The sequence below is a fragment of the Podarcis liolepis genome (assembly GCF_965112155.1).
Source record: "Podarcis liolepis genome assembly, chromosome: 3".
Lineage (NCBI taxonomy): Eukaryota > Metazoa > Chordata > Lepidosauria > Squamata > Lacertidae > Podarcis > Podarcis liolepis.
Genome location: NC_139557.1, coordinates 38,837,700 through 38,864,842, shown reverse-complemented (window position 1 = coordinate 38,864,842; position 27,143 = coordinate 38,837,700). Strand labels below are relative to the sequence as shown.

General features: G+C 40.7%; 1 protein-coding gene across 5 annotated transcripts in view; it reads right to left on the bottom strand.

Annotated features, from left to right (window-relative positions):
- The window catches only part of COL19A1 (collagen type XIX alpha 1 chain), a 188,984-nt gene that overhangs the window by 35,050 nt on the left and 126,791 nt on the right, over positions 1 to 27,143 (bottom strand). For 4 of the 5 annotated variants that reach the window (XM_083497359.1, XM_083497360.1, XM_083497357.1 and 1 more), the window contains exons 18-31: positions 17,125 to 17,178; positions 12,328 to 12,372; positions 11,912 to 11,947; positions 11,102 to 11,155; positions 8,946 to 8,999; positions 8,149 to 8,238; positions 7,343 to 7,387; positions 7,174 to 7,251; positions 4,195 to 4,230; positions 4,051 to 4,104; positions 3,901 to 3,954; positions 3,034 to 3,075; positions 2,465 to 2,518; positions 764 to 817 (exon numbers count right to left, since the gene is read on the bottom strand). In XM_083497359.1, coding sequence (XP_083353485.1) covers positions 764 to 817; positions 2,465 to 2,518; positions 3,034 to 3,075; positions 3,901 to 3,954; positions 4,051 to 4,104; positions 4,195 to 4,230; positions 7,174 to 7,251; positions 7,343 to 7,387; positions 8,149 to 8,238; positions 8,946 to 8,999; positions 11,102 to 11,155; positions 11,912 to 11,947; positions 12,328 to 12,372; positions 17,125 to 17,178 — 750 coding nt within the window. The remainder of the gene's footprint in view (positions 1 to 763; positions 818 to 2,464; positions 2,519 to 3,033; positions 3,076 to 3,900; positions 3,955 to 4,050; positions 4,105 to 4,194; positions 4,231 to 7,173; positions 7,252 to 7,342; positions 7,388 to 8,148; positions 8,239 to 8,945; positions 9,000 to 11,101; positions 11,156 to 11,911; positions 11,948 to 12,327; positions 12,373 to 17,124; positions 17,179 to 27,143) is intronic. The other variant, XM_083497358.1, reaches the window with a different exon arrangement.

Below are 27,143 nucleotides of genomic sequence, written 5' to 3'. Positions count from 1 at the left end.
AGAGTTGCTTGAAGTCAGGTCTCTGGAATTACCTGCTGTATTTGCTGAGCAGAAAGGATCCAACAAACACATCATAACAAAGCTGTGTCCCGTTCTGTAGCTGGCCCATTTGTCCTTAAAACATAGAGCCATTGTCAAATCTGCCTTTAAATCTATATTAATAGTACCAAGGTCATATTTATACATGCGGCAGGATAAGGAAATCTGTTTCTCAAATCCAAATGCATCCAGCTCATTGGCTAAACACCACCAGTTGATGTTCATGTATTCAATGAGCAGCACAGAAACTCGTATTTGAGCAATGCCACCTATGCTCAAATGACAGAGGCAAAAGATGAGGATATTTAACAAAATCTACAAGCCCTATGCTCTGACTCCAACCAAATTAAATGAAATCACACCCCTGCCTAACCTTCGCAAAACAGTAGCAGGTAGTGGCCACCACAAAACACATCTTCTGGTCCCCACCCTCTTGCCCTGGCAATTTCTACAGTGCTCACCATAGACATTGTACACAGTAGGCTAACAGTGCAAACCCTGAATAACCGTGATTCATAGCTTCACAGAGGGATCCATACTGACGTCGACTGTGCATTGGTGGTGGTCATTGCTGGGGCAAGTGTTGCCATCCAGGGGGAGGTGCTAACTAGGTGCATTCTCAGAAGCCCCTTCAATGGTTTGGTGCCCATGGGACACCTTAGCAGGGCTCTTCACACCTGAGTAATGGAAACACAATTACGATTGCAACAGAAGGAGTTTTTACCTCATCACCTTTTTCTCCAGGCAGCCCAGGAAATCCACGTTCACCTTTGTTTCCCTAGAAACAAAGAGCTGGATGTCATTGCAGGGTCTGGTTATAAAAACAACCTTATCCAACAACCCCCCCTCAAGGCATTTGGAAAAAATGGAACAAGGCTGAGATGATATTACATGCCCTGGTCCTGGTATCAGCATGATTTGAGTTCACTGAGAAATTTAGCTGTAGACGTAAGGCTGATATACAGTCTGACCTAGAAGTAAGTCTCATTGAACTCAGTAAGATTTACTTTTGAGTACACTTCTACAAGACTGTGCTTTTAGTACCGAAAAACAGAGTAACAAGAAGTCAAAATATTTACATGGATGAATGAAGCAGATGAGCTTGTAAAATTATTTACACAGGTATGATAGTTTCATACATTGTTATTCCTGCATCCAGTGCTTCTTTTCTAGAAAAAGGTGCTGCTGGTACCATGAAGTTTTTACAGTAGTGTCACACTTTTTAACCAAAAAAAGAGAGGTACTGGTACTCACTGTAACAACTTCATGGTAAGTGCCGCACTTTCAAACAACGACAAAAAGAAGTGCCGGTATTGCGTACCCTTGAGTACGCCCTGGAAAAAAAATGCATGCATCTCTAATAATACCCAATAAAACAACAATTATGGAATATCCATTCAGACAGAATGAAAAGGTTTAAGACTGTCCAACTTCACATAGTTATGGAGTCAAACTCTGGAGCCTGGATATATGCTAATGAACTATAATTAGCAGGAGTATGTATGCTACTGGGACGTGGGTGGCACTGTGGTCTAAACCACTGAGCCTAGGGCTTGCCGATCAGAAGGTCGGTGGTTTGAATCCCCACAACAGGGTGAGCTCCCGTTGCTCGGTCCCAGCTCCTGCCAACCTAGCAGTTTGAAAACACGTCAAAGTGCAAGTAAATAGGTACCGCTCCAGCAGGAAGGTAAACGGCATTTCTGTGTGCTGCTCTGGTTTTGCCAGAAGCGGCTTAGTCATGCTGGCCACATGACCCGGAAAAACTGTCTGCAGACAAATATCAGCTCCCTCGGCCAGTAAAGCGAGATGAGCGCTGCAACCCCAGAGTCATTCACGACTGGACTTAACTGTCAGGGGCCCTTTACCTTTTTTATGTATGCTACTGCAATATTAGAGTTCTTTAGTGCTGCTGAGGCATTGATTGCTTTTCTGTAATCACCCAAAAGCAGAATTCAACCAGTGTTTCCACATGCCACTTAACAAAGTGCTATGCTATATCATCTGGCAAAGCCCATTCCAATGGCCAATATCCTTCTATAAGACTTATTCTACAAACATAAGTAAGTCCTGTTCAGTACAAGTCAGCTGCAACTGTATAATTGATGGAAGCTTCCTCCTTTTGGCTTGAGTCCCTTAGATACTTCCAGTTCAATGGGACACAGTGTTAGTGAATTGTCTTATCATTGTCCCTCCAGCTCCAGTTTTGTGTGTGCAGAGGGCACTTTAATTACTGTTTGGCAAACATGTACACCCAAACAACTGCTCATTATTATTTATTTTTTAAAACAACAACAGCAACCTGCAATTGCAATATTGCAAAATAGAGCACATGGAAATAAAACGTAAAAAAAATATGAATAAGCAACCATGCTCAACATCTTCATTAACCAGAAAGCTACACAGAGTTCTTGCTTCAGGAACTCACCTTAGGCCCTTCTCTACCTGGGATTCCTGGGGGACCTCTTGGACCAGGATCACCCTAATGAAGACGAAAATGGTGGGCAATATTTTTAGAAAAGTAGTAATGCATCTTGCCACAAAGGCAACCGTAACTTTTAACTCCATGGCCATCCCTGCCAGGTAAGACTGCCATTCTCCTTTTCCCCTCTCAGCCTAACCAACTCACATGGTTGTTGTGGGGATTAAATGAGGAGAGGGATTATCATGTATATACCATCTTGAGGAAAAGGTGAGATATAAATGCAATAAAAATATATATGCTGGATTTCAACATGGAAAACAGTTTGCCTTGTCAGCACTGTGATCTCCTTCAGTTTAAGAATGAATACCGGTGGTCCATGATAATGTGCTAATTCCAGATATGCCAAGGGTTTCTGATTTCTTACATCAGGTGGTAAACCAAAAGAGCAGAGCAGAAACGTAAAAATTAGGCTCTATAGGTAAGAGTAGATTAGCATCGATACTGCAAAACTGATTGCCTCTGTGGTTTTGCCAACTATCGGCAGAGAGCAGGGAACCAGAAGACGCAATTACCTTCAATAAAGCACCCATATCTCCAAGAAGAGGAAGAGCAACCTGAAAACAAACAAACAGATCAGGGAGGGAATAGAGCACCCTTGCAAAGCATCTTACATGACTATATGCATTGTCCATATTTAATAATAAAGGAGGGTGATGCAGCTCTCCAAAGAAATAGAATGACATAGGAAATACTGGCAGGAAATACTACAAAAAGAAAAAGAAAGTCTAAGGTGCAAATAAATTAAATAAATTGCAACTGTAAATTCAAAATTCCCAAGTGCAATATTTAAAGCTCAAAATACAGCCAATAGCAGATCTAGTCTAGAATTGAATTGCATCAGGAAAGCGTAAAACTCATTGTTGACTTTCCCTCCACCATCAGAGGCATTGTAGTTCCATATGTAGTACAATCAAGAGTCCTGCAAAAGAGACGGCTAGGAAGGTCATTATAAGGGCCATCTGAACTTGCGTTCCTGTTAAGATAATTTAGACCTTTCAAATGCAAGTACAGTAACTGTTTTGAACAGGTAACCACAGTACAAGTGTTCATCAGACTCAGGTGTGGGCAACCTTTCGTCTTCCAGACATTGCTGAACTACAACTCCCACACTGCTGCACTATATACTTTTTGAACTACATGTTCCATTACCCTTGGCCATGCTTGATGGGGCTGACCGGAGTTGTAATTCAGCAGCATCTGGAAGGCCAAAGGCTCCCCACATCTAATCAAACAAAATCCTAAGTGATTGAAACTGTGAATCTATTTATAATTAATTCAACACATAAGCCTAAACTTTCATATGCTTGCAGCTCTTCAGGTAAATGTGCAATATTCACCCTTAAGTGCATTTGCATTAGAGCCTTGGTTTATATACATACTGGGTCACCTGGAGGCCCTGGGAGTCCTGGCTTTCCATCACGTCCTGGAATACCCTATGGACAGATATAATAAAAGTACTGTATTTTACATTCTTGGCTTTGACAAGGGATACAAATTGCCATTGCAGCATTTGCAAAGTTAGTACTTACATCGATCCCTGGTGTTCCTGGAGTACCTGGTAATCCAGGAGGTCCTCTTGAACCCTGAGGTGGAAACAAGTTGGGTCATCAAGAAATAGCTGGACGATAAATGCATAAATAGCATTCACCTAAATTTCCCATTTTGTATTTTACCTGGAAGCCCGGTGCCCCAGGAGGCCCCTTAAGACCCTAGAGAGAGAGAGAGAATGAAAGAGAAATACAAGTCACAGGTACAGAATCGCAGTGTGATACATTAGTACATTTGATTACAGTTCTCAGGCACTCTCATAGAGAGAGCTGGTAGTAAATCACAGATCAAAGTTGGAGGTAATTCTTTTTTAGCAAAAACACAATCTTCACAGGCTTGGCTGAGTGTCAGGCCTAATGAGCACAGCAGCCCATCCCCAGTAAATCTTACCCTATAAAATCAGTTCCCAAGACTGAAAGTCCCTAAGTCCCCTCATCCCTAGGGTTTTCTCCAAGCAATAGGAGACTGCGCCTGCATGAAGCCTGCTGTTGTTCTGCCCATTTCAGCCCTCTAGGGTAGCCCTCTTTTCATTCTCATGAGGTAGAAATTTCAAATGGAAATATACAGTCATTATGAACACCTCTGCTTGCTGATCCAGTGAGAGGAGGGTCACCTGGGGTGCGATTTAACAATCCTTTAGGATCAGGCATAGGCAAACTCGGCCCTCCAGATGCTTTGGGACTACAATTCCCAATCATCCCTGACCACTGGTCCTGTTAGCTAGGGATCATGGGAGTTGTCCCAAAACATCTGGAGGGCCGAGTTTGCCTATGCCTGGTTTAGAAAATATCCAACACATCTCCCCCCCAAACTTAGCAATTTGCAAAGTATGAGAGTGACCCATATATTTGACTGGATATACTGGATGGCCATTCAGTAAAATTAATCCACAAATACCTACACAGTTATATTGCTACAAAGTTTATTGTTGCTATGAGATCCACAAGACAACTGTATTTTATTTTACAAAACTGAAATCAGCACTATCTTTTAAAGAAATGCAGATGTTGAAAGTTTCTGAACATTTTTTTAAGCCTATTTATATTTTAAATAAAATGCTTATGCCCACTTCAAACCCTGAATGTGAATTTACAGTAATTTATTTCAATTTATTCCAAGAGTTATGCCCTCTGCTCCTAATTTGAACAGAATAAAATTTTATTAAGCTGGCTTCATCAAACAAAGTATGCAATGCATCCCTGTAATTAAGAGCACAGTTCAGGACCATGGTTATTATAACATGTATCCTTCTTTATTGACAAATATGGTGACATTTGACTAGCAAGATGATACAGCATGGGAAACACAACACTTGCGGGCCTTTTGTAAAATCAAATGCTCTGGAGTTAACATTTTGACCATCTTCCCTGTTTACGACATTAAAGGCCAGGGTCAATGTTGAAACACGAAGGCCAGTGTGTGGGGGAGACTGAAATGATATATCAATGATCCTCAGGAAAAATTGTCCCCTGTGAAGTGCGTAGGAAGATTAACATTCCCCAGCTATCATGTATTGGTCACAAGACTCTGCATGCCACAGTTGTATTCCTCTCATGGTAGGAAATGTATTGCAAAAATTGATCATTTGTTTTGATTTGTGTTTTTACAACCTTTGATTTGTGTTTTTACAACCAACAACCTATAAAATGATGAATGATTTTTTTACCAAAAGCATAAAAATATTGGAAGGCTTTATATGCTAAAACCAAACCTCCAAATGGTATGTTAACCCTAGCCACTGAAAGCCAGATGCTTCAGCAGGTGGAATGAGATCCAGTTGTTTCATCATTCAGTCAGTTGTATAGACTACAGTGAGCTAATGGAGGAGGGGTAAACTTCTAGGTTCATATTTTTATATATATACAGTGGTACCACGGGTTAAGTACTTAATTCGTTCCGGAGGTACGTTCTTAACCTGAAACTGTTCTTAACCTGAAACTCCACTTTAGCTAATGGGGCCTCTGGTGCTGCCGGACCACGATTTCTGTTCTCATCCTGAAGCAAAGTTCTTAACCCGAGGTACTATTCCTGGGTTAGCAGAGTCTGTAACCTGAAGCGTATGTAACCCGAGGTACCACTGTGTGTGTGTGTGTGTATTCAAGACCTTCATATACCCACTGCCTTCTCACACAAAAGTTGTCCCATGGTGGATTACAATACAATTTGAAATCCAAAACCAGCAATGAATATTTTTTTGAAAACATTAAATACCTTAAAACAATAAAACAGGGTTCAAACGCCTACTCAGCTATGAAGCTCACTGGATAACCTTGGGCCAGTCACTGTCTCTCAGTCTAACCCTAACCTACCACACAGTGTTGTTGTTAGGATAAAACGAAGAGAAGAGAACTATGTATACCACATTGCACTCCTTGGAGAAAAAGGTGCTATACAACTGTAAGTAAATAAGTAAACAAACAAACGGCTGAGAAATAAGAATATGTTCCAAATGTACCTTAATCTCTAACATAAAGTAGGTCACTGTGCTTCTAGGTACAGTTACACTCTGAAGAAAGCCTGGGACCATGCTACCAGCTCTGTGATGTAGCAATGTGTAACTCCTTTCTTTCCATTCCTTTCCAATTCCATTCCCAAAACCAAGATTAGGAAGGCATTTATATAGCTGCTTGTTTAAGATATCCCAGAAGGTATAAAACTAAACAAAACACTACATACCCTGCAGTGTGACCCTGGAAATACTATGAGGGGATGTATTAAATGGCATTGTCCCATTTGTGTGAGGGTTTCAAGTTCCAAAATGGAACTCTCACCCCCACCCCGCTCGCCTCTTCCCCCCAAAACTCCAACCCTCCAGAGAATATTGGGGGGAGGGACAGAGGAGAGGACAACGAAGGGAATTTATGTTGTACAAATGAAACCCTCTGCACAAATGATGTGATTTTGTTGGATACAAACCCTGCAAACTTCATCCCTTCGGAAAATGCACAGTTTCTGTACAGTGGAAAGGAAATGGTGCATCAAAAATCACATATTAAATGGAGGATCACTACCAAGGTTGTATCATCTCAGTAATTGTGACTTACATAGGGCATTATTAGCCTTGCATGAACATCACAAAAAGCTGGCGGAGGGGATGTACTTACAGGAGGACCTTGGGTTCCATTTCCTGCTGGACCCATCTCTCCAGGAGGCCCTTGTACTCCAGGCAGCCCTCTTTCACCCTGGTGAAGGAGCAAACCATTGTTTATGAACCTTTAAAAGAACTCAGTACTCAGGAAATGCAAAAACACGAATTCTAACAGTTTCCCCTACCTTAGGGCCCCGTGGACCAACTGCTCCAGGAATGCCTGTTGGTCCCTGATTTTTTAAAGAAAAGAAAAGAAAATCTACTATGAACAAAAGCATGTGTGTGAAGGAACCATGATATGTTATATAAAGGTAAAGGTAAAGGGACCCCTGACCATTAGGTCTAGTTGTGGCCGACTCTGGGGTTGCGGTGCTCATCTCGCTTTATTGGCTGACATAGCTGGTCATGTGGCCAGCATGAATAAGCCGCTTCTGGCGAACCAGAGCAGCGTTTACCTTCCCGCCGGAGCAGTACCTATTTATCTACTTGTACTTTGACATGCTTTCGAACTGCTAGGTTGGCAGGAGCAGGGACCGAGCAACAGGAGCTCACCCCGTCGTGGGGATTTGAACTGCCAACCTTCTGATCAGCAAGTCTTAGGCTCTGTGTTGTAACCCACAGCGCCACCCATGTCCCCTCTTGGAGATGATATACAAGTGTTAAATGTTGTTGTTGTTGTTGACTTATCCTCCACAGATTTATCACAGCCATGAAAAGAACAATTCTTTTTATTTCCTATACCTCATACTATTTCTGTTTTGCAACTTTGAAAGAATGGTGTGAGGGCCATGTTTCTCCTCTAAATGTTCACATTCCCAGCAGAATTTAGAGCAGCCACTTTCTTTAAGAACAATGCTTGTGGTGTGCTCACTCTGAATTAACATATGAGTTTATATCTGAAGTGCCCATATGTGAAAGGCCCTGCCTTGGGACAGGAGTTGGTTTTGAGGATCTCACGGTCCCTTCTGCCACGTAACTCTATGATACCTACTGGTTTTCCTAGAAGGCTTGATCCTGGAGGTCCTGTGTCACCTTTAGAACCTGGAGGCCCTGGGGGGCCTATGATTCCACCAGAGTCCCCCTATGTAATATAGATGGAAACAATGGTAAAGTCACAGAAAGTAATTAGAAATGTCTCATTAATATGTTTTGTCTTAGAGGTTTGAATTATGACTAGTAACATCTTCGTTTCTTGAACTGCTGTCAGGACTCATGTTACTAATACAATTAACTGCTTCAAAAATGGCACCCTCCTAGCTATATTGACAGTAGCCTTAGCTTTCTCATCTAATGCAGCACCTAAGTATCTTCATGATACTGACCTCTTTTGGCAGGCTTTTGGAGGAGGGGTGGATAATTGTCAGTTTGTTAAAGTCATTTTTTTTTTAGAGAATTGATGAATACTGTACTGCTTTTTAAATTTCTCCTGTGTGCTGCAGGTATTGAATTATTTCATTATATTTGTTATTTTTCTATTGTATTGTTTCCTATTTTAATGACATACACTGCTCTGGGGCAGACTGGTAAATGATCTCAGAAGTAAACAATGGGATATGTTTCTGCTTTGTTTGCATCTGTTCAATAGATATACAGATATGAGTCTGCAGTAACAGGAAAATTGGCCTCAACTGTGAATCCCTATTCTGTTCAGTAACGAGAAGGCAGCAATAATTTTTACTGGATGATGTTGCTCATAACAAAGCCTGGGCAGCTACACTCAAAAGGTTAGTCCTAGGAATCTTTCACCTAATTTGAGAATGATTATTATTCTGTATCACCAAAACATACCTTTTCTCCTTTAATCCCTGGTCTTCCAGGTACTCCATGGTCTCCCGTTAAGCCCTAGTTAATTAAAAAGAAAGACCAAGGTGGTAAGTTTTTATGTCACTTGGCCAGTTAAAAGAGGGTTACTTTTAAGTAGATGGTGGGATTCACCAAAGTTTTCCTCCTATATAGCAGCCACATCATTTGCACAGCCTTATTTGAAGGTGTTCAAAACCAGCAAAGAGCACACCCATTTAAAATCCTGTAACTCAAAGACTGAAAAGTTCTTCCTTTTTGGAGTGGGTGGGTCTAGTTCCTCATGGTTTAGGTGTACAGTTAAAGGACTGGTAATATGCTCTCCAGTAGCAGTCAGTGGGTTGGCATTACTTACCTGGCTCCCCAATGTGGAGGTCACTGCTAGTAACCGAGAGGGGTGAGGCAGTGGGGAGTTGGCATGGTTCAGTGGCATAGCCAATCAGATGCTCCCACTGTTGCACCCACATTGTACCAGTTTCCCTGTCACCTTCTCCCTCTTGGTTACCAGTATCAGCATCCACATTGGGAAGCCAAGTAAGCAATGTTGTCCTATGCTGCTCGGCCCCATGACCACTACTGATACTTTGGGGTTCCTTAAAAATCCTGTGATATTATTTACTTGGGCTCAGTTTCTTCTATCTGTCTGTCGTCTCTCAAAGCACGAAAAATCCCAGTCGGTTTTATACACTCAAAGGATGTAATCAAAAAAAGGGTGACATTATTAAAATGCTACAAAAATAATAAAAAAACCCTGCCCAGTTTTGCCTAAACTACATTGCCTTCGACATTCCAGCTGTGAGTTTCATTATCTGTTCTTGCTCTCTTTCAGTTTCCTTAAGTGTTAGGGGAGGGGGGGAAATGAAATAAACTAGAATCCATCTAAACAAATGGGGCATTTTAAATAGAGCTCTACACCATTAGCTTTAAAATTCGCTATAGAAGAGACAGCTCTAGAATGAATTTTTATGAATAAAAGCATAGAATTGCAAAGCCTTTTGGCTGTATGAATTAATTTTATTCAAGGAGGAAGTGCATCTCTCTCTCTTTTATGTGCCTGAGGTATATTTCATAGCAAATGAGAAAGACCATTTTTTATTTTTTTTTGCAATCATGCCAAATATTACATGTGAATTCACAGGAAAAAAAAATGAATTCATTCCATTTTAAAAAAACTTGAAAATGAGCATTTATTTATTTTTTACTTTTCTTTGGGAAGTGAAACTTTCAGACTTTTATAGCACTTTCAAATGATTGACATTTACATATGAATAGAAATGTTGAAGCTGCTGTTCTTTATTATTTACTCTGTTCTGCTCTTCAAACATGAGAAAAACACCTGTACATTTTAGTTTGAATTGACTTTACTGTTTCCAATGAAGAGCTGTTTTTACTGGGGTTTTTTAAAAAACGTATTTGGGATTTATTTGTGGTCTTTTATTCGTTAGCTGCTTTATGCATTTTTGCAAACTGAAGGTTGCCATATACATTCAGACATAAATAAAGTGAAATAATATGATTTCTTTATCAGTTTCAGGGAGCAGTAGCAGCATATCAAAATTTGGTTGGTAAAGGACAACTGAGAGGGGTCATTGGATCGGAACACAGTTGCTGTGACTATTTAACATTCAAGTTAACTGTTTATTTGGCACTGTACAGGACAAAGAAATAACACAGGATCTGGACAGCATTCAACTATTTTAAGGTGTCAGCGGAACTTGTGAGAAAAACCCATAATATTGTGCATATTTTTGGCATTTTGTGCAAGTACATAGCTCAGAAGACTGTTTTTAAAAAATTAATGGTATTAAATAAAGGATTAAAAATCAGAAGAAGGGCAACACAGAGGAGGAGGAGGAGGAGGAGTTTGGATTTGATATCCCGCCTTTCACTCCCTTTAAGGAGTCTCAAAGCGGCTCACAATCTCCTTTCCCTTCCTCCCCCACAACAAACACTCTGTGAGGTGAGTGGGGCTGAGAGACTTCAAAGAAGTGTGACTGGCCCAAGGTCACCCAGCAGCCGCATGTGGAGGAGCGGAGACGCGAACCCAGATCCCCAGATTACGAGACTACCGCTCTTAACCACTACACCACACTGGCTCTCGAGCTTCAACGTGGTATTTTGTATACTAAATATAACCTACGTACCTGTGGTCCTGGACTTCCAATGGGTCCAGAAGGGCCAGGTTCCCCTGATGCACCCTACAAAAATGTTTTTGAGAATGGTATGTTAAACTTCTAACTATATATGTATGAATGAAAAATGTTCCTGCTATCGCAGACAACACCAAGTCCTTGGTGACAGGACCTGAGTCCTACCCTCCAAACATCCCCCCCCCCCATCTCCAACTGAGCTACCCTGGAAATCTCATTCTCTGGAGACATGTAGAGACTGACTCAGCCAAATCCTCTTCCCTTGCTGGGAAGTCCAGCAGCAAAGGTGCAGAACCTTCTTCCCTGCCACTGCCTGAACTCCCCACACCTCGAATCCGGGGCGGGGGGCGGGGGGGGGGCTCCCCCTCCTCTGATAGAACTTGGCATCCCTGCCCATCCCCTGGTGCCATGCAGCCCATGACAGCTCAAACCAATAGGAGACATAGTTCAGCAGCATCTAGAGAGGCAAAAGTCACTGCCCCTTGCTACGTGTAAATCAGCCTTCCCCAAACTGGTGCCCTCCAGATGTTTCAGACAATTCCTGTTATCCCTGACCACTAACCATGCTGGTTGGGACCTATGGGAGTTGTAGTTTGACAACACCTTGAAGGTACCAGTTGGGGAAGGCTCCTGAAAATGATTCACGTTGACATGTAGGCAACAGAGCAGCAGCGACATGAGATCTGTGATATTTTTACGTTCATACTTTATTATGCAGACTTCTGCAAATACACCGACTGTATGAAGCAAACCAAGAATAAATACTAGAAAGAAACCACAGTGACAGGTTTTAGCTGTACTTACTGGATCGCCCTTTTCTCCTTTCTCTGAAGGCTCTCCCTATGACAAGAGTATAAGCCTTCTTAATATTTACATGGACTATATTACATGAAACGCCCGAATGTGTAACCCACAACAATCGGCACAGGAACATAAGAGCTAACCGTCAAGGCACATACAAGCATTGAGCTGGCATCAGGAAAAGTAATAGAGTACAGAACAAAATATTGTAACCTAATGCATCAGGGAAAACATTCAGAGGACACATTTCTGTCTATGCACAAACTACACATGAGGATTATAGAGTATACTTGGACAGTATGACAACATTTAGTTATGCCTGGACTGTTAGTGAGCGCAAGCCATGCTTACTTCCCAGCCAACACATGCAGACAAACAAACCATGACACCCCTAAATCCCTGAGTGGCGAATTACATACCTTTTCACCTTTCGCTCCTTTCAAGCCCATTTTTTCTTGGTAACTCTTGTAATAAAAAGAAAACAATATTGTTAAGGGCGGGGGATTAGGTCAGATGTGGGGGAAGGGGAGTTACCAAAGGGGTGAGCAGGTAGGTGAGTGAAGCCCTTAGTAATACACACCCAGACATGCAGACACCTTCAGGTTCATGGGGAGGAGGGGGAATAATATAAAAATATTAAATAAATTAGAAACATATGCAGTAAAAGTGAATCAGAAACCACACACTTTCTGTCGGGTCTAAAGAGGAAAGTATCCCAGCTCTTTCAGAAAGTATATACGTCTTGAACTTAGCCTAATAGCTCATTCAGTAGAACATGAGACTCTTAATGTCAGGGTTGTGTGTTCGAGCCTCACACTGGGCAAAAATTCCTGCATTGCAGGGGGGTGGATGAGATGACCCTCATGGTCCCTTCCAACTCTATGATTCTGTGATTCAGAAATTGCAGAGTTTCCATCGGTCTATAGAGGAGAGCTTTGCAGCTCTTCCAGAAAGTAAACACTACAGCCTCAGACTTTGACCAACATCTAGGCCAAGGAAATTCTTGGGTCAGCCAATGAGAACATGCCCTCGCTTTTGGAACTTGGTCCATAGTCTGTGCAGTTAAGAAAATGCTTTCAGTTTATCTTAACAAGTATGATGACACCAGTTGTGTATCTTTGGAAAAAAGCTTCTTCAGATATGTGCCCAGATTAAATTAAAACCAACCTTGGGCAACCTGCTCCAAGTCCCCTATTTGAGCTGTAGGGAGACTGGATAGATCTTTCTTGTGGCAGTCCTGGAGTCCTGCTTCAGGCATTAGAGTAGAAATAGTGGAGACCGAATGAGTGGCTCTTGTTTCCTCATTCCCCACTTTTGTGAAAATAGCTTTAAGTCTAGCCTTGATAGTTGGATCATTCCTCACATGAGCATTTGGATGTATCGCCTCTGAGCTTTGGTTCTTTGGTTCATTTTAAAATTAACAGACTAGGAATCCTTAAGCAAAATCACTGTCTCTTAATGATACCAAGCATTTCCAAGCTCTTCATTGTAACCTCAACACGCAGCATTGCATATAAGTGTACTTTTCAGAACAGTATGTGCATTTTATTTGCTCATTAAAAGCACAATTGAGAGGGAAAATACATCAGAATGACAAAACAGGGAAATGGAACAAAACAACGTTTTCAGAATGTATATAAATTTTAAATATTGGAAATTTATTCTAATGGAAATGTTCCAGTTCAAGAACTCCATATAAATCACACAAATGACTTTGCATACACGAAAGAAACTGTTAAATGTGAATCTATTCAAAGTAACAATGGGCTCTCTAATGGTAAAGATGTGACCTTCAAATGATAAAACAGCTGGTTATAGGCAAAAATTCCTGCAGGAGAGCTAAAGGGGAAAGTCAAGGGCTAATTCACACAGCATGCCAAGTTGACTACGTGAATTGGCAATAACAGAGGTACACAGTTTGTTCACTGCAACCAGAGTCTACCTGCACAAGTCCATCCAGAGTATTCAAGATTGGGAAGTGGATAGGAGTGAATGCCACATAAACAATGCTACCCCTTAAGACTTACCACCTGAAGTGGGGTGAGTTCAACCCTGCTTTCTCTGTAGGGACCAGCAGCACAATTACATTTCCCACAAGGACCTCAATTCATGCAGCTAATCCAACCATGTCTCTGTCTGTCGTGCATATGATATCAGGTGGGTGAGGTTTTGGTAAAACAGGCTTGCAGGCCAAATTTGGACCCATGCTGGGCCAAATTTGGCGCAGGACTGCAGGTTCCCTAACCTTGCCATAAATCTTTAGCATCTGCTCCTTTCTCGGAGGGTTTATAAAGACACTTTTGTGGTAAGCAAATGTCAATAAAGCCCAATTTAAAGTGAAACATTAAAATCCTAATCAAAGCTTTGACTTCCATTTATTCAAATGAACTTCTGAATTCTGAGCGTGCTCTGTTGAAGCAAGCTGGAAGTTTCAAAATGTGGGGGAGGGTGGAAGGGGGAAGAAAGAATCTGAGAAGTATGAAGTTGGTTCCTTCCTGCTAAACTAGCAAAGAGGGTAGGATTGGAAAGGTGCTTTGGAAGAAAAGAGAATGGAAAGCTGGATTCCAAACCACCTAGCAGGAATGTCAGGTCATGTTAACATCAGCATTCAGAGATGGCAAGTCTTGAGCCGAGGCCTATGAATGCAGCTTTATTTTAGACTGCTTCACAAATCAGGAATTTGTGCCTCTATTCAATGTGAGACAGCTTCCTTAACTCAGGGAGCACACACACATGCAGTTCTACACAGTACATCTCAGGATTGCACATACTTTTGTATGGGAGGTATGAAAATTTTGGAGGCAGTACCATAGAAGTATTTTGGGTGCATCGGCCAGGGTTTGATGAATATTATCTTTCCTAACTGTCTGATTTTTACGATGGTGGTTGTCAGGAGAGAGAATGGAACAAAGCATTTGCAGATACCTAGTTATGATGTAGGTGGGAACCTTTAGAGTTCCCTTTCTGTGACTAGGAATACATTCAGCTTTGGAATACAGGGATACATTCAGCAAATTGTAGTGGAGAACAGGAGCCCATTTAGCCATGCAGCTATATAAGAATGAATCTTAGCTTAGTAATTGCAAGTTTTTTGTTGGATCTTGGAAAACTTGCTAAAATCAACGGAACAGATCTGCCAACCAATCATGTACACTTATAGAAATCTGAACATTGTTTGAATATTGCATGAATCTCTTTACCATACAGAGATTTAAATACATTACACATACACCTCTTTATCTTGGCTTTTGACACTTGAGATGTACATTTTTAGGACCCATCCTATTTCTGTGTTTGTAAGTTGTTTTAAATTGGGACCCTAGGGGGAAGGGTGAGTAAATAATAGTAATATGCATTGTACACATAGGAATTAATTTATTCTTAGGCTCAATGATGGGAAATTTATTGGCCACATAACATAATTTCAAGAGAATGGTGATGTTTATGTCAAACATATGAAGACCAATCACTCATTTTAATAGTTCCTTAACATCCAGAAAGGACAATTTGTTCTCCTAAATACTGCTAATGTGATATACTGCTCTGAAAATTCATTACCAGGCTTGCAGGATCAGCCCTGCTGTGAGTTGAATCTCTGGTTCCAGAGAGTCTAAGTATCTAAATCTGAGGTTTAGATTGGTGAGTCATCTTCCATCATCCCAAATACTAAACTTAGCACTCCTTTTCAAGCAAGTTGCTTGCTTGGAAATAAGTCATTAAATGCTTTGCCCTGGGCAGCAGAAATGAGGAGTTTGCTGATGCACTGTAAGAGGATTTAAAAGATGATTAATTTCTTGAAGGCAAAACAGCTGGCCCATGTTTGGCCAGAAGATATTAATTGGGTAACATGAGATGACTTAAGAATTTGTAGAGCCTCATGGTAGTGAGAAACATGAATCTTGCAGACAGATGTATATCAAACCCTGAGGACCTCCACTGTGGCTCATGTCACCTGCCACAAAGTTAATCTTAAATAATGTGAAATTAGATGGCTACTAAAACTGATGCCAAGTACACCAAGAAAGATTACAAGAAACAAACTATTTGGGGTGGGAGAATATCTCAATGTAATTAGTTGCTCCATACCAGAGAATGGATTAGGAGACATATGCAGAAAGCAGCATTTCAAATTACTCAAACCCAGTGGGGTTCTAGACAGTAAATGCTACAGCACAATAAATATGTATACTGAAGGCTGCAATCTCATGTGAACTTTCTTAGGAGTTAAGTCCCATTGATCTGAATGGGCCTGCTTCTGAGTAGGCAAGCTTAGAATTTAGGGAAATGCATTTTGTAGTGGCACTGAATTTACTGGATCCAATAGTTTGAAGAGAAGAAGAGTAGAAGTGTTCGGATTTGATATCCTGCTTTATCACTACCCAAAGGAGTCTCAAAGCGGCTAACATTCTCCTTTCCCTTCCTCCCCCACAACAAACACTCTGTGAGGTGAGTGAGGCTGAGAGACTTCAAAGAAGTGTGACTAGCCCAAGGTCACCCAGCAGCTGCATGTGGAGGAGCGGGGAATTGAACCCGGTTCACCAGATTACGAGTCTACCGCTCTTAACCACTACACCACACTGGCTCTATATATCAAGGCTATATATAAAACGCAGGGCTGTCATCTTGTGCAACTGATAACCCAGATCCAATTTTTCCATGGGCACATTGGTGCAAGAGTGTCCACAGAGGAGTGCTTTAGATTTTCTACCTCTGATTCCTCAACTAATGTTTACCATACACACTAGAGGGAAGTCTTTGATGGGATGTGTCTACATGGTATGAACATGCCCCCTCCCCTCAATTACTAAGTACCCAACCTCTCTTACTTTTTCCCCAATTTGGGAATGTGTAAAACAAAATCCCCAGGAACTCTGCAAGAATGTTACCAACATGTTTCACAATGGGCAAAAACGAAGGGCTGTGCATTTGGGGTCAGCTGGTAGGATGGGAAAATACACGAAAAATTAATCTGTAACCATGAAGGAGATTCTTGCAGAATATACCCTTGACCTGTAACTAGAAAGGTTGAGAATGTCCAATTGTATGCTTGCTTTCCTCCCTCCCAGATGATGGCTTTCTAAACAACCCATTATGTAACCCAGACATTTAGCAAATATTTAAAATCTTGGGGAAAGTTGTCAAATGATACATGAAATTAGAAGTTGTGCAAGCACATATATCTTCCATAACGTCCCATGTAAAATAATTGCCCATACCTGGTAAAATGGACCTTTAAAGGAATCTTGAAGCGCTAACGCACCTGGAGGACCCTAGAAAGAGAAAACAGTTCATTGTGTCTGATCAATATAATATTTCTGGCTCGACAAAATAGTGTGATAGGCATTATTCATTTATTTTAACTGAACTGAAAGTATCTCCACACAACTGGAGATTATATATATCTTATATGAAAAATTGTCACAGGCCAGCATAAAAAAATATGGAATTTTGCCGTTTGTCCTTGTGCAGGGGCCATGCTAATAATCTTCTCTGTATCATTCAATTTTAGTATGAGTGCTGCCAAAACAAGCCCAGTATCTATCTATGAAATAAAAAACCTGTTCTTATCCAAAGCAGATGAAATTTGAAAGACATTTGATTACTGTCTAAGGTCAACAAAAATATAATTAACATTAATCTTAGTCTGAATCACTTTTGTCAGGCTCCATAAACATAAAATGTTCAGGCTTAACAACTTTAAGGTGTATAATGCTACGTTAGAAAGGGAGTGGTGGCAAACTTCCAACAACTTCTATAAGACATATCAAATCCCCAAACGTTCTACACCTGGTAACACACAATATTTATTTGGCAGTTAAATGCCTTACACGGTCAGACCAATAGTCCATCTACCCCAAAACTGTACTATTTTGACTGGCACTAGCTCTTAAAGCTGGGATTGAACCTTGGACTTTATATATGCAGAGCATATGCTCTACCACTAAGCTGAGGCCATTCCCCTTAATGTGATAATGCTACAACAGAACCACAGTTCAAGTGAAAGTATGTTGATGATACAGTATACTGTAATGGTGTCTGTCTCTCTGTGTGTTTACTGCTGTTTTTAGTATTTTAAATGTTATTGCAAATGTTATGGTCTGACTTGGCACCTCAAACTTTTTTTTACGAAAAGACAATGTATAAATGTTTTAAATAAATATACAACTTACAGCAAACCAATGTGCATTTTTGAACTACAGTCTGTCTAGAGAAGCTGTCAAGGTTGGAAAGCAGAGCAACAATCCAACTAAAAGGATTGGGAAAACATTCAGTATTAGAATTATCCTCCCCTCCACCTGCCTTATCACAGAGCAAGACGATTTTCCAGGTTAAGAGGACTGTCAAATTCACAAAAAAGAAGTGGACCGTCAAGGGAATTGAAGCTAGTCTCAGCACAGTTCATAAATTTCAGCAGAGGACCACCCCAAGAGAGCTATCCTACTACAGAAGCTTCCACACTTTGAAAAGGTCTAATCAGGGCATGCCGAACAGGATCAATCATAGCTGCGGCCATCGAGGCCCAGAATTACAAAATGATAAATATTTATAACTATGCAAATATATAGACTTTTTAAGGACCAATGAGAAATAAAACAAATAAGCCTTGCAAAGCAATTTTAAAGCAGCTACTATGTAAGAGACAGAGAAAGAAAAATACAATTCAGGAAAAAAAACAAGGGACGCTATCATTTTGTTGTTGTTTATATTGGCCTTAAGCCAGATGATTTTTAAATATCTCTGATATTTTATAATGCTCTTGTCAGAGGATGGAATACAATTGATGTCACTCCACTGAAAGAAGGCATCTGTCAACAGAACAGGGAGGGCGATAATTTTGGGCAATTTAATTTCCTTCTTGCAGCCTTCAAATGCATGCACATATCTTATCTGTTCAAAAGGGTCTCCCAATCCTCCAGAGCAGATTCTGGAGGGAGGGAGGGGGTTGCAGGGCAGAGGAAGAATAACCAAACATTATCTGCCTTTCCATTTCACCAACCGATGCTTTCTGTTAGAGGACCGACATCAATTAGGATTCCACTCAGTGTTTTCAGTTCAGAGTCCTTTGTATGCACCATATCATTAATGCCCACAGCACTCTTAAAAAGATAAGCAGGTGCATTATAAACACAGAGAGATTATGATCTTCAGTGTCAAGCACTTGGTCCCTGAACCAAAGGGAATGGGAAGACAGCCTTGACCAAGAAAGGCAGTCTTAAGCCAACACTTAGGGGTAAAACCAGAGCTAAGTGGTCCTTGCTTTGCATGCAGAAGTTATCTGATTCAATCGCTGGTATCTCTAGTTAAAAAGGATCAGGGAGCAGACGAGGGGAAAGACCTGCCTGGGAGTTTGAGAAGTATGTTACAATTATAATGCTTTACTTTTAGACAACATACTATTTAAGCAATGGTTCTATTTATAAACGTTAGCCATATCCACAAGTTCAAAGTCTACCTATGTTCTAGCATCACAACAAGAAAAATAACCCAAGACTGGTCCATGCTAATGAAACAGGGAATCTATGCAAGCTCCCACTGAATATATTTGTATTATAATTTTTATTACCATTAGCCATACAAAAATTCAGAAGTAATAGAATGAGTAAATAAACAATTTCATAATTTCATAACTAGTTAATTGGGCCTTTAGAGATTAACACCGTGTCCTTTGGAATGGTAAAATATGTTTGTTGACTTTCCTTCACACAAATACTTATTTCATTAGTCTTTCAGCAACACAGTGCATAGCTGAGTCAGCATTCCAATCAAAAACTCCTAGTTTTACATCTGCAGTTCTAGCTACTGATTAATTCCAGTGATACCTTTGCTTTATGTATATAAAAGGGGGGGGTATCAGGCACAATAAACTATTGGATTGGAAAGACAAATGAACTGGTTATCTTCCTTGAAGAAAACAGCTGATAACCCGAAAGTATATCTTCGTTTTAATTATATAACTTTTTCCTAACAAAGCATTCTATATGGATTTGAGTAACATAATGTATTAAAATGTTGCTTTATATTAATAACATGAGATATGAAGAAGATCTGCAGAAGGGACATGGAAAAGAGTTAAGAGCCTTGGACAGAAAGGCACCAGGTTGATGGACCATATAGAATTGATAGAAATGACTGACAGAATCCGAGACCAGGGAGAAGAGACGGTGGAAGAAGATTGGGGGAAAAGTTTTTTTAAAAAAATTATTTAGAGAAATGTTGCAAAATTAATGAGTGTTAGAAAAATGTTGGAATGAAATTATATGGCTTTAGTAGAAATGTTATAAGGAGTTAAGTATAAATAGGTTTTAGGGTTTTAATGGTAAGATAAGGTTAAAATAAATTAAGATAATTAAATGACAGAAAACATTGAAAGATGGAAAGGATTTGCTGAAATAATTAATAACTAGAACACAAAAAGGGAGGTGTGAGGAGGTCGATGAAACAAGTTAATGAAAGATAAAGATATGGAAATATTGGATGTGTTTTTAATTATTTTTGCTTTTGTTTTGATGTATTGTGTCTTTTGCTTTTTTATATGTATTGTAATGTGTTGATTTGTATTGTTTATTTTTTTATTTCTTTCTTTAATTCTTAAACTTTTAATAAATATTATTTTTTTAAAAAAAATATAGATTAATAACATGAGGTTACCGGATATGATCAAAATTACTATTCTTGTCCTACCAAGGCAACCCCACAAAAGTATACATTTTAAAAGTAGTGATCAATTTTTTACTTTTTCAGAAATAATTCTACTATTCACATTCAAAGAGAAAGCAGGGATCTGTTAGCATATCAGAGAAATGAATCTTTCTTTGCCTTTTAGCTGAAAATTCAGAATAAAAAGGTGGCCTGTATGATAAGGTTTCTAATATCCAACAATGAAATCCTAAACACATTTGCCTGGGAGTAAGCCCCATTGAATACAGTGGAAGTTACTAGCAAGTAAATCCAAATAAGATTAAACTGTGAGTCTTCTAATACCAGTATCATTGCTTTTCACAGTACACCAAGCTCATAAGCAAGAGATATTATCATCTAAAGAATGAGAATTGGGATAATTTGAAGAACAGTATGAAGAATATAGCACTAATACATTGGTTTTGTTTTGTTTGTTGATGTCAGATGGCTATCCCGAGGATACATTTCCTAAGGGGGGCATAGATTGGCTCCCATATAATCAAGCTGTAAAGTGTCTTAACAAAGCTACAAATGAGGTAAATATGATATGTCAAGGGAGCATGATTTGCATTTTGACACTGAAGCTTTTTCCAGCAATCTCCATCTGTTCCGTAAGAATGCACTGAATGGGCAAACATCACAAATACTCCACAAGGCAGAAACCCCTAGCTGTTCTTCCTTTGAATATTACATTTTAAACATAAGAGAGAAAAACCCAAGTAAGTGGAAGGGGCTAACCTAAAAGGCCATTTAACTGATGGAGGTACAGATATCTCATACAGGTAATGGCTTTTCTCAGAACAAAAGACAATGGAAGATGATGTGTTCATTTAGAACTCTCTATAGCAGGGGTGGCCAACTCCCAAGATTCTGCGATCTGAATTAAAATCTGGCAGTGGTGTACCCCCATTTTTTTGGGTTCAGCTCAGAGTTTTTTTTAAGGGAGGCAAAGTTGTTGAGCTTCTGTGGGGGGAGCCAGTGATCTACCAGTGATCCACCTGTTGGACGTGCCTGCTCTATGGAATTTAGAGGCACAAGGCCACATTCAGGAAAAACAGGTGAGCAGAAGCAAGTCAGTTAACAATTATTTAGACACTGCTCTTTTCTGTCTAGATTATACAGAAGTGTAGAATTAGTTGTGAAGTACAGTGGTACCTTGGGTTACATACGCTTCAGGTTACAGACTCAGCTAACACAGAAATATTACCTCAGGTTAAGAACTTTGCTTCAGGATGAGAACAGAAATCGTGCTCTGGCGGTATAGCGGCAGCAGGAGGCCCCATTAGCTAAAGTGGTGCTTCAAGTTAAGAACAGTTTCAGGTTAAGAGCAGACCTCCAGAACAAATCAAGTACTTAACCTGAGGTACCACTGTAAAGTCAAAGCTGCTGCAGCCATGAGTGAAGGACAGTTTGTGATTTACATGCACTTTACAAATTCACTCTTTTTTAATAGTTAACACAATAGTGGGGAGCACCTTGCACTTCACAGGTCCCCCTCTTCCTCTTTGGCTAAGGCAACATCACAAACCCAGACCAGCCTTTGCAGTCTAGCTATCAAGGATTACCTTAGATCAAACAGCACTTCAATTCTAAAACCTTGTCACGACAAAAGTGTTGCAACCAAAGCAAGACCATCTCCATTTTTTAAAAAATAGCTTTAGAGAGGGACAGAGAAAGAGCAAATCACAAGAGTGTGTGTAGAGAGAAGTATTATTAAGAGCATGCAAAGGCATGACCTTTAAAACAAGGGTATAAACAGGAAAATGCATAGCTAGTTGAGGTTTGGAAACACCTGACTTTGCAGTTAAGCCGACAGTAAGACTGTATCACTGGGTGTCTTGTATGTCTAACCTATATGACTATAAAAACTGTTTGTAAACAGAAATCAGGGTTCAGGCTCTGATCACTTTCATGATCACTTGCTGTAACCTTTCCTGTTCAAGCAAAAGAAAAACCTTCTCGGGTGTCACTTGTCGTTGGTGGTGAGCAAAGGACTTGGCTGTGCAATGGACATCAAGTGAGATTTCTCCCACAGCATAAGGAATGAAGAAATTTGAAGGATTGTACATTCCCTATTAAAATATTATAATGCCTGCTTCTGCTACTTTCCCCAAATTTCATGATTCACTTCCTGCTTTTTTGCCCTGCAAGATAGTAAATAAACAAACAAACTGATCTTTGGCCTGTCTATTACAAAAGATCAAATAGTATAATTAGATTATCTGTTCTGGTCTTAAAGGTAGGATTAGAAGAATGTTTGCATAAAATTAACATGCCACCGATCTTTCAGTTCCAGTAATAAACATCTGTGCAGTGCACTCTCAAAGAAAATGATCTTCCCCCTCAAATACTGATGGCTTCCCAACTCCCATCAGCCTCTACCAGCATGGCCCAATGGTAAGGGATGATAGGAGTTGTAGTCCAGCCACATCTGGACTGCTACAGGTCTCTGGGCTACAAAGCTACACATCTGGAAGGCTGCATCTGGAGGGCTTCAGTCAAGATTGACCGAAAGCTTTGGAGATGCACCTCCAGGTATAGCAGCCTTTCTTGCAAGCATGCTTTCCACTCAGCTTCACAACTGGAAATATCAGTTATCCCTTCCTCCTCCCCTTGGCTGGCAGGCACAAAACTGTGAAGGGAGAGTCACTTCAGCAAGGGTACAATGTGGGTCCTTAAGGGGAGGGGCTTAAGAATAACCTACTTAAGTATACAGTGGTGCCCCGCAAGACGAATGCCTCGCAAGACGGAAAACCCGCTAGACGAAAGGGTTTTCTGTTTTGGAGGTGCTTCGCAAAACGAATTTCCTATGGGCTTGCTTCGCAAGACGAAAATGTCTTGCAAGTTCCTGCGGGGTTTTTTTCCTCCCCCCCTTTTTCCCAAGCCGCTAGGCCGCTTTTCAGCTGATCCTAAGCCGCTAAGCCGCTTAACAGCTGATCCGCTAAGCCGCTTATCAGCTGATCCGCTAAGCCGCTAAACTGCTTATCAGCTGATCCGCTAAGGCGCTAATAGCGCTAATCCGCTAAGCTGCTAATGGGCTTGCTTCGCAAGACGAAAAAACCGCAAGACGAAGAGACTCGCGGAATGGATTCTTTTCGTCTTGCGAGGCACCACTGTATTCCACTCCAAAGCCTAACTACAACAGATGGTCAGATGGGTGAAGCTCATGGATTTGAGCCTTGTCTGAATGTATAGTGGGAAAGAAAAGCTCTGTACCGTCTTTCCCTGAGAGTAAGACATCCCCCGAAAATAAGACCTACTTCCAGTTTTGCCTCTCGCTGTAATATAAGGCATCTCCCGAAGAGAAGACCTCCCCGATAATAAGGCCTCTCCTGAACATGAGGCCTCCCTGGAATATAAGGCCCCCGAAGCTACCGTAAGGCGTCTGACTCCTCTGGACCGTAACGGCGAGTGCCGCTGCACGGCTCAGTGATTGGCCGCAGCGCAGCCGGAGCTGTTCAGGCAGTGCGAGGTCTCTTTAAATCAGAGAGCCGCCTGCTGCTCGCTCTGCCCTGACGGAGTCTGGCTGACTCACAATTAGACATATGTGTACCATATTCTTCTTCATGGAAACATAAGACATCCCCTGAAAATAAGACCTAGCACATCTTTGGGAGCAAAAATTAATATAAGACACTGTCTTCTTTTCAGGGAAACAGGGTATGTACATGTATATACTTCTTTATTTCAATCTACTTATTGAAGATGTAAATCTCAACAGCACCCCCTTCAAAAAAGTTTAAACATCACAAGGTTACCTGTCATTCAAAAAGACCTCTCCCTTGAATAATAATTTAGCACATTCTGCTCCTTTGAATATTTTTCAGACTTACCACATACCAATGAAATATTAATTTAAAACTAAGTTTTGATACGTGTATAGAATAGTGGGGTGAAGGGTCCAGACTATGTTAGTTGCACTTTGATCTCTGCTTTCTAGCAGTGGTGGAATTGTTGTATCGATCCATGGGGCCCCAGAACACTATACATTAATCAATGTTATTTATAGGAAACAGGCAGTATTGGTGGCATAATGGTAGAAGAGAATTTTTGACATTTCTTCACAGGACAAGAAAAGGAACATTAAAAGGCGGATAATTTATCTGCCCATCTGGAAAACACTTCTGAGTCATTACTTCCACCCACTCTATGCCTTCTTTGGTAAACAGAGCCACCCACCCCCCAACTCCCTTTCCACCCCTCTAAATGCTTTGCAATGAAACACGGAGATCTTTTAACGCAGCCGCATCAAAGAGAAGCAGCTAAGAGCCACGGAAGCAGAATATTTGTGTTGAAAGGATGAAAGAGGCCACTCTGAACTTTTGCGGCTAAAGTGGGCCTTGAACCCAATTCTCCCCAAGCCCAAGTTTCTAGGCAGCACAACATGCTGGTGGCTCCCAAATCAATGAGGGTTGTGCTGCAAAACTATGCATTTGCCTCCTAGGGAATATGATTAGGACCCACCTTATGTCTGTGACAAATGAAAATAAGCATGAGATTCTTGCTGAAGAGGCCACACAAGGTATCAGTAACAGCTGGCAGAAGCTCAACTGTCATCTGTGGGCAGCTATTCTAGCAGTGGGAGAGCTGAGAAGCAGAGCTCTCTCCACCGGCTCTGTTGTGACAGGCCAGCTCCATCAAGCCTCCTCTCCCTCAGCTGTCATGGGGGTGGGGTAGCCATTTCATCAGGCTATCTCAGTAGCAAAGATAGGAAGCAGGGTTCATTTACATCCACTTTGCTGGAGGCCCAGTTCCATCAGGCACGTCCTGCCTCTGAACTATGCCAGCTGGTCAGTATAAGAACAACTGTCTAGAAATTGGTGCCGGAGTTCTGAGTTTTATTTTCCTCTTCCCTCCTTGTCCCCTTTCCCTTGTGTGCTGTATTTCTCCCCCCCCCCCATTTGTTTGAATGCAAGCCTGCGGGGAGGGGGTGCCTTCTTTTGATTTCATGCAAGCTGCTTTGGGAGCCTTTGGGGATGAAGAATGGAGCAAAAATGCTCTAAATAAATAAAAATAAAAGGAAGAAACCTTGCCCTGCCAATGATGAAAAACTAATAAAATAGCAAACAATAGGGCCCAATATGGGTAAGGAATTCTTCTCTAACACACATGCAAATAGGAAGAAAAAAGCTCTGCAATACCCATACCCCCATGAACTGATCTTATAATGCCTCTGATATTCTGTTTACTATAATTAACTGAAACATTCATTCACTTCCAGAAACCCTGGAAGGATGACAATCTTTCCAGAAGCATTGGAAATGAGATTTCCAAAGCAAACCACTAGCTACTTAAGATAGCTGTTGTGGTGGCACAAAAATGTATATCTTGACTTATGACAGGATATAACTATACAGAATTAATATACAGATGGGGGGGGGGATGAAGGGCTTTTTGAACGGACTGTATACGGTGCTGAAGAGAAAAATGAAGGCCAAATATTGAAGCTTTTCAGTGACAATAAACAAATTATGTTTTTTGAACACTTATTAAGGCTGCAATCCTACAAAACTGTCCCTGAGAATAAACCCTGTTGCACTCTGCAAACTTACTTTTCGGTAATCTTGCACAAGATTGTTCTTTTTTAAAAAAATACTTTTACAGCACAATTTCACCAATGCATATTTTTAATGATGCACTTGGGTGGCATACAGCTAAGATGTAATCAGAAGAGACCTACTGAAATTAATGGATCCAACTTGGCCATGTTTATTAATTGCAATAGGTTGAGTAAAACATAGTTGAATACCACTCAATTGCTTACATTTCAAAAGCTGCAATGAAAATTGGGCTCTAAATGAACATTTGGAAGGTTATTATGGTTGCTGTGGATAACAACAAAAGATACTTCCTTTACATAAGAAAACTAAAGCAATATCATGTGAATGGAAGATGTGTGATAAGGGAAATGATTGTAGCAGAATGTATACAGATATTCTGGAGAAATAAATATTGTTGTATGTTTGAAACATGGTGATTTGCTCTGAAATGTGTATTATCAAGGGGAAAGACAATAACACGTATATCCTCTGGCAACTTCTGCTAAACAGGATCTCAGCAGGGTGGGAAAGGAAAAAAAACATAATCCATGGATGGACAAACAGAAATCAGAAGCGACAAGGTTGCTTGCAAGTGTGGGAGTTGAGATGCTGGTCCACCATCTCTCATTTTCTTCTCACAATAAATTTTGTTTCTGACTAGGCCTCTGAGCCCCCAGTAATTTCTCTAAACAAAGCCTACTTTTTGTAAACTAATTAATCTTTTCTGCTCTAGCCTTCTGTGCCTTCGAATATCACCACCAGATTTGTGAGTCGAGGACCGCCACCCACTTAGAGATAAATAAGACACAAGGACACATGTATTTTAGGTTAATGGGCTAAAGAAGGCCACAACTTTATTGGTTACAGCATGTGAGTGGTATTGGCATAGGCATTGGATCAAACAATCTATACATGACTCCACCCCGCTCAACAGGGAGTCATCTGAAGGTTAACAACCAGTGGGAGGAGCTTGTTGATGCAAATACAACTGGAAGCTTCCTCTGATGTCACCGGGG